Source organism: Euleptes europaea, chromosome 17, assembly GCF_029931775.1.
Source record: "Euleptes europaea isolate rEulEur1 chromosome 17, rEulEur1.hap1, whole genome shotgun sequence".
Taxonomy (NCBI): Eukaryota; Metazoa; Chordata; class Lepidosauria; order Squamata; family Sphaerodactylidae; genus Euleptes; species Euleptes europaea.
This window is the reverse complement of record NC_079328.1, coordinates 26128833-26141764: the sequence shown is the minus strand read 5'-3', so window position 1 is coordinate 26141764 and position 12932 is coordinate 26128833. Positions and strand designations below refer to the sequence as shown.

At 48.9% G+C, this 12932-nt stretch overlaps 1 protein-coding gene across 1 annotated transcript in view; it reads left to right on the top strand.

The window, feature by feature from the left end:
- The window catches only part of ZNRF1 (zinc and ring finger 1), a 36897-nt gene extending 27654 nt beyond the window's left edge, over positions 1-9243 (top strand). Inside the window, exons 2-5 of the mRNA XM_056862737.1 lie at positions 3069-3164; positions 6423-6528; positions 7460-7547; positions 9130-9243. Coding sequence (XP_056718715.1) covers positions 3069-3164; positions 6423-6528; positions 7460-7517 — 260 coding nt within the window. The 3' untranslated portion in view covers positions 7518-7547; positions 9130-9243. The remainder of the gene's footprint in view (positions 1-3068; positions 3165-6422; positions 6529-7459; positions 7548-9129) is intronic.
- Positions 9244-12932: the final 3689 nt, after the last annotated feature.

Here is a 12932-nt window from a genome sequence, read left to right as displayed (position 1 = left end):
AGGCCCTGCTCATGCTGACTAGCTTAGTCCAAGAAATGCTATTAATAAAGCCTGGTTCTTTTAACTGTGCATAATTTTGCATCTTAACTGTCTACCTGAAAGTGGTAGATCCCATTCATGGGGCTGTTTGCGCCACGAGTGACTTTATTGTCACCCCCATCTTGTCTGCGTATCTGGCACTTTCCTTTATGTAAATGTGCTGCTATGTCCTTGCTGGATTTCATTGTCGTATTTCATCAGCTCAGCTCTCTGGCTCACGCAGGGAACAAAGACGTTCTAGCATATCCTTGAGCAGGGAAAGAGCGGAGCAGACCTGCAAGTATTCTCTGCCTAAAATGTCGTATGTTCAACCAAGAAAAGCTGGATTCTGCAACCTGTATGTCTTATGCAAATAGAGTTGATGCAGTGGTTAAGAGCGTGGTGTAGTAGTTAAGAGCGGTGGACTCTAATCTGGTGAACCGGGTTGGTTTCCCCACTCCTACACATGAAGCCAGCTGGGTGACCTTGGGCTAGTCACAGTTCTCTTTGAGCTCTCTCAGCCACACCTGCCTCACAAGGTGTCTGTTCTGGGGAGAGGAAGGGAAGGAGATTGTAAGGCAGTTTGATTCTCCATAAAAGGTAGAGAATATCAGCATATAAAAACCAACTCTTCTTCTTTTCATAATTTGCATTGATAAGCACTTTCTGTTTTGCAAAATGTATTCTGGCATTGTATTCCGTGGGGAGAGGAGCTATGCATGGAGCTGAATGTTGTTCATTCCCCACTCAGGTTTCATCAGGCAGTGACCATGCCCTTCATAAAGCATATCTTTGCAACCTTAAGGACTAGAAACTTGATTTTCAAAAGAGACCAGAATGAGGTTCTCTGAACGCCATGCACTGCACTCAGTACAACATTCTGCATGGGTCCCCCTGCCCACACCCACAACTTTGGATTCTCTGGCTGTGCATCACCCTGCACATCTCTGCAGGAAGTATCATTTGGGGGAGGTGATACTTAAAAGCCCCCTAGGTTGAGTTGCTTGTTTTATTCCACATGATGGAGTAGCATTTATTCCTGTGGCATTCTGATCTTGTTCATCCCTTTGTGAAGCAAGTTGCCATCCCTTTCCCACTTGCTGGGAAAGACAGTGGCTGCTCCGTCATGGTAGATGCGCTTCTCCAGAGCGGGAGCCAGCATGGCGGAGTGGGTAGGATGTTGGATGAGGAAGACGCAGTTTCCACTCAGGCTTGCAGCGCATTGGACAACCTTGAGCCAGTTACACTTTCTCGGTCTCTCTCATCCTCACCTGCCACACCAGGGGTACTGTGGTTCTCTTTCCATTGTATCTTCAAGTCAGCACCTTGAGCTCCTTGGAGGGGGAGCATGGCATTAAAAAATACGATAAGATTTTGGTGTAGTAGCTGAAGTGTTGCATTTGGCTGTAGGAATCTTCAGATTTGGCCACAAAGCTAATGTAAGTAGCTCTGGGCAAAACATTCTGTCACCCTAGCCTCCCTTGAGGATGACATTTCCCTAAGTCTCACATGTCCTGTGCACCAGGAGCGGTCGCTTTTATCTCCTTGGCTGGGAAGGTTCACTGCCTAAGAGCCTGCAGAGCTATTGAGAGCCCTGGCCAAGATGGTCAGGACATGCTTCTTTTTGCTTGCTTGCTTGTGTGTGTGTGTAGCAATTTGTGGGCAGCCTGGAATTAGTTAGCGAGCTCTAGTGGGTAGTGCTCGCTCTCTGTCTGAGTAAGCTGCTTCCGCGTCCTGGTTTTATGCATACTTGCTCCTCGCGGGTTTTATAATTGCAATATGCTGAGGTGTTTTTCATAGCCTAGAAAGCATCTGCGTGCCAAGCGCTAGGCAGAGGTGCCTCTTTTTGGAGAGAGGAGAGTCTGGCTGTGTTTAAAGAAGGGCCTGTGTGAACGTGCAAGGAGGGGTGGGCTCTGTCTTTTAATGGAGAAAGGGAGTTGACTCTTTTCGTGCGATTCAGATCTCCTCTGTAAACAGAACGGGATGCTCTGGTGGAGGCACACCTGTGCTGAGGAGCCACGGCTGATCCTGAACTTTACTAGCAAAGGAGCTCTGAAATTTCCAAAAGGTAGCAGGGTTTTGTTTTTTTTAAAGAGCAAGAATCTATAGAAAAGACATCACCTTTGTCAAGGAAGTGACACTCTGTGGGGTGGGAGATACCTGTCCTTCTTCTGCAGTTGCTTGTTCTTATTATAAATGAGGAACAAGCCACTTGGAAATTATTGATGTACTATTGGAAATGATTTTAAATTTGATTTCACGCTGTTTAATGTATTTATTTAAATTGTGTTTTACTAGTTGAGCCTTTGGTTGGGAAAGGTGGGGTACAAGTCAAATAAATGAATAAACCAGAGACAGACGTGCACCCCGAGAAGCTTACTGGTGGGCCTTGGGCCAGTCACACACTCTCAGCCTGACCTACCTCGCCAGGCTGTTATGAGGATAAAATGGAGGTGGGGAGAATGTTGTAAGCCATTTCGGGTCCCCGTTGGGGAGGAAACGGTACAAATGAAGTAAATAAGAATTACTGGAACCTCTCGCTTGGTTTTCCCAGCTTTGGGAAAGAGAGAGATGGGGGGGGGGGGGAAGGATGATCGTACAAAGGTACACCTGAGGAGGTTTCAGGCTACTGCAATCCACTGGCATGCTCAGTTAATGTCTCAACCCTGTAATGCCACAAGCTGCTCTTTCCTCTATGTAACATGGAAGCAAAAATACGCCATGTCACCATTTTTGGAGGTGAGCTGGCACATTCTGATGTGAGGTTTTTGTGGACAGCAGCCTGCACCATTGCATAGGTAAAGGAAGCCAAGGAAACAGTGTGCAAACACCCTCTGCCAGCGTTGGCTGGTGCCATCCAGTGTGCACTGGGTTTTACAAAGTGTCATAAGCCAGCTGAGGCCTCTTCTTGGTGTCAAGATACTCACAGTCCCGCATACAGCTCTGGCCCTGGATTCTCTCCCAGCAGGACTGTTCTTCGCTTCATGTTGGAGTAGAACTGGTACCTAGTTGTTTTAACACGCCCCCCCCCTTCATTTTTCTCTTTCCAGGTTTCAAGTGTCCCATTTGCTCCAAATCCGTGGCTTCCGATGAAACGGAAATGCACTTTATCATGTGTCTGAGCAAGCCTCGCCTCTCCTACAACGGTAAGTGGATCCTTCTGTTGGAGGTCTTGTCTGGCAGGATGCAAATGCTGGTGAGTCTGGTTCTTTTTTCCTAGAGCGTTTCTAGAACGTTCAAGCCCTACCTGCCTGGGCTGAGGCCCTAACGTTTCCCCAGCCGGGGTTCACCTGTCCCCCTGCCTTTCACGTTAAAGTCCCCTGTAGGATGGTTATAGGCTGCGCCTTAATTCTTCCAGACCATGGCATCTGCTGGTCCTACCTGCTGTGAGCACTGGGTGCCAATGAATCTATCTGGAATTGTGCACCAAGAGAAGATAAATTTTGTAACTCCAATAAACCCGTGTCTATTAAGCTGGTTTTGTGTAATGTGCATGCAAAAAAATTAGCAGAAAGGTAGTTTTGTTGTTGTTGTTAGGGCAACAAAAGGAAAAAAAAGGGAGACAACTTAACCCAAAATGAATTAAGAACCAAAAAGGTCAAGATAATATAAACATATGGGTTCAATATCTATAAGTTACAAGCATAAATGTAGACAAATATAGGGATATATATATATTTAGTATATATTCCTTAAGAACAAATGTCATGGCCCAAGTATTGTGAGGCTTTTAACGTGTAGATATTAAGCCCATATGTTTATATTGACTTAATCCTTTTTTGGTTCTTAATGCAGATTTTTTTTTTTTTTTTTTTTAGGGCTCACCACGCCTTCTGAATTATCTCTCTAGTCTAGAAATTAGAATTTTCATTTTTCCCCCCAGCGAAAGCGAAGATTTCCAGGATGCTGGAAACCCAACCTAATTTTGGGTGTTAAGTTCTGTGCATAGATGGAACGATTGTGATGATGTGTGTGGAATGCACATACTGTGAGAACCGTGGTGGGTGGGGGGGATGCATTTCTGGTATCGAGAAGGAATGGTGGTCCCGAGGGGAGAGGGACGTCTGCTGCTGTTGCTCACGAAGTGCGTGTGACTATTTCTGCCCTGTGCATGCAGCCAGGACGCTCGCCATCTCGCGTTAAGGCCCAGGCCCTGCTTTGCCCTGTGTTGCTATCCCTCCTCCCCCCCATCAGCAACACGCCCGATCAGATCGACTGACACTCGCCCCGGGTGTCAGTGCCAGGCCGCATCAGTCCCACAGCGCCCCTGACATGACAGGGGGACCCGCCCAGGCAGCGCCAGCAGAGACGGCGCCGGGCTGCTCTCGAGCCTGTGAAAATCAGGTCAGGAGGAGGAGCTGGTCAATTCGGCACTGCACAGCTGGCCCTTCCCCAGCCTGCCTGGCAGCAGTCTGCGATAGGGAGGGCAGCTCCGCCTCCGTCTCCCCCCTCACTGAAATTCCTCAGCCTGCCCAACTGAACAGGGCCTTGTGCGTCACATCAGAGATGCCGGAGAAGAGAATCCAAAAGGAGCTGCTTCTCCCCCCCCCACTTCTGTTTGGGTCCCTCCCCCCCATCCCATCCTTGGCACACATCCACAGGGTTGTGCCAGGTCAAACGTGCTGGGGGGGGGGGAAAGATTCATGCAAGCAAAGCCTCGGTGCTTAGCAACTCTTCCTTTCTCCTCTCTCTTTCTGTCCTCCCCCCCCTCTTGCCATCACCTTCACTGTCTATTTTTGGAGCCGTGAAGGAAAAGGAGGGTTTTCATAGAATTGCCTTCAGGCAGAAGGGAACGGGACGCAGGCGTCTCCTGCGCTGGTTTCTCCTCCCGCTCCCTCTTGCAGGGAGTTTGTCCTACAGCCTCCTTGGCCGGCGCTGAGAGATCTTCTGGAAGAATTCAGGTGTCGGGTTTTGTTCAGGGCTGTCACCCGATGAAAGAGCCTTTCCAGCCAACGCGTGCTGGCTTCTCACCAACTGAAGGATTTAACTGATTAGATTTGAACGCACCCAGAATTATTGCAGGTGCTGTTGGCATCCTGGATGCAGACGGCGGTTTAATTTTGGTATGCAAACTTCTTCACATTGGAGAATATGGGGGGGGATTCAAAGCCATCTTAATGTTTTAAGAGATGTGCATGTGTGTGTCTGTTTAAGCAGTCACCACCACGTTTGTGAAAGCAGTACTTTTAGGTTTGTTGCAGGCGTGGGGGGGGGGGAGATAAAATAATCTCCCATTATAAAAGGTAAAGGTCCCCTGTGCAAGCACCGGGTCATTCCTGACCCATGGGGTGATGTCACATCCCGACGTTTACTAGGCAGACTTTGTTTAGGGGGTGGTTTGCCAGTGCCTTCCCCAGTCATCTTCCCTTTACCCCCAGCAAGCTGGGTACTCGTTTTACTGACCTCGGGAGGATGGAAGGCTGAGTCAACCTTGAGCCGGCTACCTGAAACCGACTTCCGTTGGGATCAAACTCAGGTCGTGAGCAGAGCTTGGACTGCAGTACTGCAGCTTACCACTCTGTGCCACGGGGTTCTTATCTCCCATTATAGGTCTTCACAAAGAGAAAGAGATGTACTCTATACAATAAGTGCATGCTGTGCTGTAAACACATGGGGGAATGTGCAATCTTAACCAGTACAGATGGGATGGATGTTCCAAGAAAATGCCCAGACTTCCAAATTGACAGCCTGTGGAACTGTGGTTAGCACTAAGCTAACCACAGCTGACATCCCATCCTGCGGCTTGATCTTCCAAGCATACCGGCAAGCCATGGTTTAGGGCTGCTTTAGTTCTCCGTCCACTCAACACTCTAGTCTTCGGACCGTGGCCTCAGGAAGCGCAGCAGTGGCTGTAAACAGCTTGTGATTTCTGCACCATTGCAATTAGCATGAACAACAACATTAGGCCTGCCCCCCTTATGGATTTGCACAAGATCTCGCAATGCCAGTCCCCTTGCCTCTCACCCAACGTTGGTATCGCAGAGCTCTCGCATGCCCCTTGGCTCCTAGGCAGTATAAGGGATCAGAGGACGCTTTTATAAACGGAGCAGGACCACAGTCTATTCCACTGTTTATCATAAGCTTCCTCACGACACAAGCTTGGGGGGGGATGCTACTATTCGGCACACTAAACCATGGGAAAATCTCTGTGTGGAAAAATTGATGCAAAATTAAAGCAGCTCGATTTTGGTGTAACGTGAAGCCTGAACTGGGCGGGTGGGGGGACGACACACCATGGTTTGCAGCTGGCTGGTGAAATCATGGTTTGAAGTGGGTTGGCAAACCCTGGTTCCCCCGCTTTGAAGGTAGAACGATGCCAAGGTGGCATGGGGATGTGTACGGTTGTTTTCGCTTGCCAGCAGCGCCTCATCACCCATCTGCCTTTTCTCTTTGTCTCCCTGCAGATGACGTGCTAACAAAGGATGCAGGCGAGTGTGTAATCTGCCTGGAAGAACTCCTACAGGGGGACACGATAGCCCGGCTTCCCTGCCTGTGCATTTACCACAAGAGGTATAGTCTGAGCGCCACCCTTTCTGGAGGGTTACTTTTCATGGAGCAACAGTGGCGTGGCTTGCTCAAGGCTCCCCAAAAGCCTTCCTTCAGCCCTCCTCCGCAAGGGGTTGTAGAACTCTTCTGGGTGCTTCTTCCTTGCCCCAAAGGGAAGGGATGATAATTTCCTTGTCTTGGTTGTCATGGGAAACTTACATATGGGTTGTTGGCCCTGGTTTGTATGCTGGTGGGAAAGTTGGTTCTCCGCCCCCCCCCCTTTTCCCCATGCCATCCTGGCATGCCTCCATGGTTCGGCCATCTTTCAGTGAACTTTCCCAAACCTGCTTTGCTGTGGCATTCTGCAAAAGATGGTAGCAAAGTGGGGGCCGCATCCATGTGGACAGGAAAGTCTGCCTTTTCCAGGTCCCGCCACCATCCGGGAAGTGTTCCCTGCCTCATCATTGGAGGATTTTGTCTTTTAAAAATAAAAATCAGCAGTTGACATACTGTGTTATTGTTATAACAATCTGCCTGTCAAATTCTTTGAATTCCCGTTGCATTTTTAAACAAAGTTAAGACTGTAGCCCCTTTCGTTGCAGAAATATGGCTTTCCTCTTGTAACTGCTACGGGTTGTTACAACTATGATGTTTTAATGAGCTATCAATTGCTGATTCTATTTTTTAAAGCCCTCTAGTAGCAGAGGAGGAGGGAAGGCAGCATGGTACAGCCCGATCTCATCAGATCTCAGAAGCTAAGCAGGGTCAGCCCTGGTTAGTATTTGGATGGGAGACCACCAAGGAATACCAGGGTTGCTGTGCAGAGGAAGGCACTGGCAAACCACCTCTGTTAATCTCTTGCCATGAAAACCCCATAAGGGGTCGCCATAAGTTGGCTGGCCATGGTGGCACATGGCAATGGATCCTTTTCTGACTCCCACCTTCTCTTTGGCAGCTGTATAGATTCCTGGTTTGAAGTGAACAGATCATGCCCTGAGCACCCTTCAGATTGACCCGAGCAATGCTTGCAGATCTCTCCCCAGGTAAGCCATTTCTCAGGTTCAGTCTTGCAAACCACCTTATACAGCAAACAGGTAAGCGCTGTATTTTGATGCAAGAAATAGGCCCTCAGTTTGTGGGCATTGATTTTGGCACCACCCGTCCCAATGTTGGCCCATCCATAAGTACTGGCAGACGCTTAAAACATTTTAGTGAGTCTATGCAATTTTGCAGTGAGCTTCCGCACAGCAGAATCCTGCCCTGCAGTGCTTACTAGAAACTCATCCCGGTATTCAGAAATCCACAAGGTTACTTGAACTTGGTTTTTTACCCCCTACATATTTTCCAAACAGGAGCGTGTTTTGTTTTTGTTTTTTTGAGCTTCCGTACACCATCCGGCTGTATTCACCCTTTCCAGGGAAACTGGGGCGGCAGCAGAGAATGAGAGAAGGCAAACAGCTCTGTAGTGGGTGGCGCTTTCTAACACGCGTGTCCTTCTGTTCGGCTTGCTAATGCGTTTGAGCTGCGTTCTGCCTGGAAAGATCATACCCAACCGGGTTTGAGAGACGAGTGTGCTGAGAATGAGGAAAGCCTGGAGAAGTGGATGAGTGTTGTGTGGATGTTCTTCCCCCCACCCCCAAACACCACTGCAGTGTTTGGAAGCCAGGGAGGAGGAAAGCCTCCATGTGGATACAGCAAGAGCCAATGTGGTGCAGTGGTTAAGAGCGGCGGACTCTAAACTGGTGAACCGGGTTTGATCCCCCCGCTCCTCCACATGAGCAGCGGATTCTAATCTGGAGAACTAGATTAGATTCCCCACTCCTCCACATGTAGCCTGCTGTGAGTGACCTTGGGCTAGTCACAGTTCTCTCAGAACTCTCTCAACCCCACCTACCTCGTAAGGTGCCTGTTATGGGGAAGAGAAGGTGATTGTAAGCTGCTTTGAGACTCCAGTTGAGAAAAGCTGAGTATAAAAACCAACTCTTCTTCTGTAAGGGCTGCTTCCACACCAAAGTATTTGGTCTAACATCGGTGCAAACAGGTAGCGAATGGAATCTGCCCCCCTGCCCCGCTTCCTCACAGCATCATGATACTTTTGTATACCTTCTGGATTTTCCCTGGCTGTTCTGTGATCTTCCCCAAACCAGTTCACTGTGATCTTTTTGGAAAAATTGCAGTGAAGTCGGGGCAGCTGCCAAGTGGACAGGAAAGTCTGAATCTTGGACTTTTCCTGGTCTTAACCCGCATCGGCACCATTTTCCCTGTCCCCGAGATGGGCGTTTCCTCTTCCTCCTCCCTGTACCACCTGTGAGGTTTTGGGCATTTTTTGTAGTTTTCACCATTATTTTCGTTTACGTCTTCAGGTCCTGACAACAGACCTGTGAGATTTGGGCCGGTTATTGGTTTTGATCCCCCACCCCATTTTTAAAAAAAATTGGTAATTGACATATGTTAATTCGTCTTTAAAAAACCCTGAAAAACATGCCAGCGATGCGTCAGGTGGGAGGAGCGGCCACCATGGCAGATGGGAGCTGGGAAAATGCAGGGAAACGCAGTGTGTGCATTTGTCCACCAAACCCCTCTGTCTGCGCCCCTGCTGATACGTTGATTTGTTCCTCTTCACAGGTAATTCCCTACATTTGCCCCTTCCTCTCCACCCCCTCCTCCAAAGCAGCTCTGGAACCCTGCGGGACAACAAGTGTGTGGGGGGAGGTTTTGTGTTACTTCTCGACTTAAAAAGGGCAGACAAGACCTCAAAGAGAAGCCGCTGCCTGTGCAGAGCTGTACCTTGGCAGCCTTTAACAGGGAGGGGGATGGGGGACTGCCACGTGCGAGGTCCAGCGGACACCCCCTCCCCAGAGGCATCATGATGTTTGGTCCGGATCCGGCTGCCAGCCAAACGGAGCACGAGAGAGAGGGTCGCCACCGTTTCAGAAGGAACTTTTGTCCTCCTGCTACGCGCAGATCACACTTTTTTGCACTGAAAAAGGTGAATTTTGTTCTTCTTTTTTCTTGGAACCAGGAAGAGCGATGACCCCACCCCCAATCCCACCCACACCCCGAGGAGGAAAGGGCATTTTTTCTGTCTCGTTTTTTGAAGGCGTTGTAGGTTTGTCTTTCAAGTGTTTACAAAAAACAGCCATTTCGTGTCAACTGATGTGTGTTCCTGGTGATGTTTACAAGACTGCATCCTCTTGGCCTCCCTGCTAGAGCCATTCGGCACCTGAGCAGCTGAATCTCTTCTCCGCCCCCCCGCCCCCCCCAGCCACCCCTGCCTTTTCCTGGGGACGCCACACCTCATTGCCAAAAGTCCCCTGGGGTTTCCCCCCCTTCCTCTTTAGCAAGTCTTAGTTTGAATTTCCCACTCCAGGGCGGTTGCGGGGGACATCCCGAAGGGCTGTCTGTGGCCATTCACAAGTGTCCTGCTAAGATGCCTGAACCTCTCTCAGTGGAAAACGAACCTGGATTGTAAAGTGGCACAGAGACACACACGTTAACCCCCCCAAACCCCTCCCCCCAAACCCCATCCCGATCCACGTTTGAGCACGAAGTGGAGAACGTCTCAGCCATGGGGGGGAAAGCCCCTGCCGGCAGCCATCATCCAGCAGGGAAAAGGTATCTGTATTTATATAGTTAAAAAAACAACAAAAACTTACAAAAATTACAAAAAAACACAAAAACTTTAAAGCTTGGGAAGGGAAGCTTCCCCTATTAGTCAAGGTGTTTTGATATGGTATTAAATAATGTTCAATAAAATAGTCACTGTTATTTTATTTCGGTTGTCTTCTTGCTCGTCCAAGGGCTTGAGGAAATAATGGGGGGGGGGGGGCGTTCAAGCAAGGTGTTCCACGTGGCTTTTTCTTTTCCAGGGTCCTGACCTGGTCTTCGGAGCCAGCAAGGCTGCGAGAAAGTTGCCTTGGAGTGGCAACATTTTAGAGGGCTCCAGCAAAGCAGTGTGTTACCAATGGGGTTGCCCATGTGTCAGTCACCCTTATTATTATTATTATTATTATTATTATTATTATTATTATTATTATTATTTTAAAAGGTCCAGTAATGGTGAGGGGGAGAATGGCTGCTGAGGTGGGAGGAAAGGACAGTAGCACTGATTTGGGCAGGACCTGCAGAAACACGGGCCATTTATGCAGGGTCGATTTTGATGCTCGCTCAAAGCTCTTTAAAATGCCTATTCATGGTCCCGACACAAAAGGAGAAATTCCACTCACCGGCTCCTTCGTTTGCAAAGCCATTGGCAATGGTCGTTTGCATAGCTAAGCCGCTTTTGTGATTTTTCATGGCTCCTTCAGTAAACGTTTCAGGGCGGGGGCGGAGCAAATACAAAAGGTCGTGTTAAAGGGGCTCTTAATAAATGTGAGGAGCCCCGTGGCGCAGAGTGGTAAAGCTGCAGTACTTCAGTCCAAAAGCTCTGCTCACGACCTGAGTTCGATCCCAACGGAAGTCGGTTTCAGGTAGCCGGCTCGAGGTCGAGTCAGCCTTCCCATCCTTCCGAGGTCGGTGAAATGGCCACAGACTAGGCGGTGGGGTAACTGAATTGCAAAGCCAGTATCCCATCTTGTGCTTCCCTTCTCTCCCCTAATCCCCTGAACTGTGGCCTGCGCCAGACCCTGCCTACAGTTTCTCTACGACCACCTTGAAATCAATCAAACACAAGAAAACTGCAGTTTTTTCCATAGAAAAGAATGGAGAACTGTGGAGGAATTGCTTAGCGTGTATATGAATGCTTCCTGCAAGGTCTGAGCTTGGAGTATGAACTCCCTTTGCAAGGTACATTGAGGGGTGGGCTTAGAATGGTTGCTCCCTCCCCCTTTGGGATTCCCTCACCCAGAAGTAGGCAGTCCCCTGTGCAAGCACCGGGTCATTACTGACCTATGGTGTGACGCCACATCACGACCTTTACTAGGCAAACTGTTTACAGGGTGGTTTGCCAGTGCCTTCCCCGATTGTTGACACTTTCCCCCCAGCGAGCTGGGTGCTCAGAAGTTTTTTTTTGGGGGGGGCGGGGGAGAAAGCCACAGATCTTTCAGAAATACTATAAGATGTGCTTTGCTAAGTTGCCAGATAGCTCAGCTGGGCAGAAACCTTGACAGCCAGTGTTGCAATCCTTTGCACAGAGGTGCAATGTGTGGAGGAGCCAATGGCTCAGTGGTAGAGCGCCTGCTTGGCATGCAGAACGAAGCTCCCAGGTTCAATCCCCAACATTCCCAGTTAAAAGGATCAGGTAGCAGATGCTGTGAAAGGCTTGGACACTGGGGAGCCGCAGCCAGTCTGAGTAGACAGTTACTGATATTGATGGATCAATGGTCTGACTCTGTGTAAGGCAGCGTTGTTGCATGGATTCATGTGTACCTCTGGCTATTCATGCTAGAAGGCCATCCTCTGCCTCCTGCCCTTTCATTAGGACAGGTAGAAGGGGGTTTGCCTACAGTTCCCACTCAAACAAGATTGCCCCTCCTTGACTAAGAGTTAGCAATCACCATCCAGTCCCAGATTTCTTGGTGCTTGACCAAGGCCCATGGAAAAGGGGCGATGCAGAAAGAGCAAGGCGTTTGGATTTTACTAAGTATAATTCTGTGAGACAAAACGAACTGCAGTTTCTGACCCAGCTGAGAGCGAAACCATCTTTTCCTGGTCACTGGAGGACCAGAAAGGTGGGGTGCATAGTGACACATCACCCTTTGGACTTGCTTGCATTCAGTACACAAGGCCACGGGTAGCCCTGCCTCCCAGCATGATGGCATCTTGTGTTAGCAGCAACGAGCCTGTAATTACTTAGCTTCGCCCCCCCCCCCCCGATATTATCTGTAGCAGAGATGCTGTGATGTATAGATTGGAATGTAACCTTCGAAAATCACGTGGCAATCCCCTTTGGGAGATAAACAGACGGCAAGCTGAAGAAAGAAGATTTGAAACGTGCGCAGGATCGACCCCACATCCTTGCCTTCTTACATCGTTATTCCACGAGCCACTCTGGATTTTCCTGGCCAATAAGTGTGTGAGAAACTACCCAAGTTGCAAGTAGTGGCGTTTCACACTATACAGTGCAGAGTACTGCGTCTTGAACTTCTTTAAAGCTTGGAACTTTGTGCATCTTTTTTGTGCATCTTCTACTGTGTAGCATATGCTCCTTTGTTTAGGATTGCTCTCCTGTTTAGCTTTTTTTGCTTAGGTTAGTGTGCTTTCCAGTTAGGATTTACAGTTTATTGGCATGAATGTAATGCCAACGTAGTAGTTGTGATTATATGTTAAAAATAAGCTATCATTTTTGATGATGTTGTTTTCCATAATAGAGCCTCGTGCTGTGTGTTCTCTTTAGTACCTGGAGGTTGGCAACCCTACCTGTAACTGCTCCCAGGCACGCCTGTATTCTCCTACCCTGGCTCTTCACAAGGAGTGCGCGCTGTTTCCCC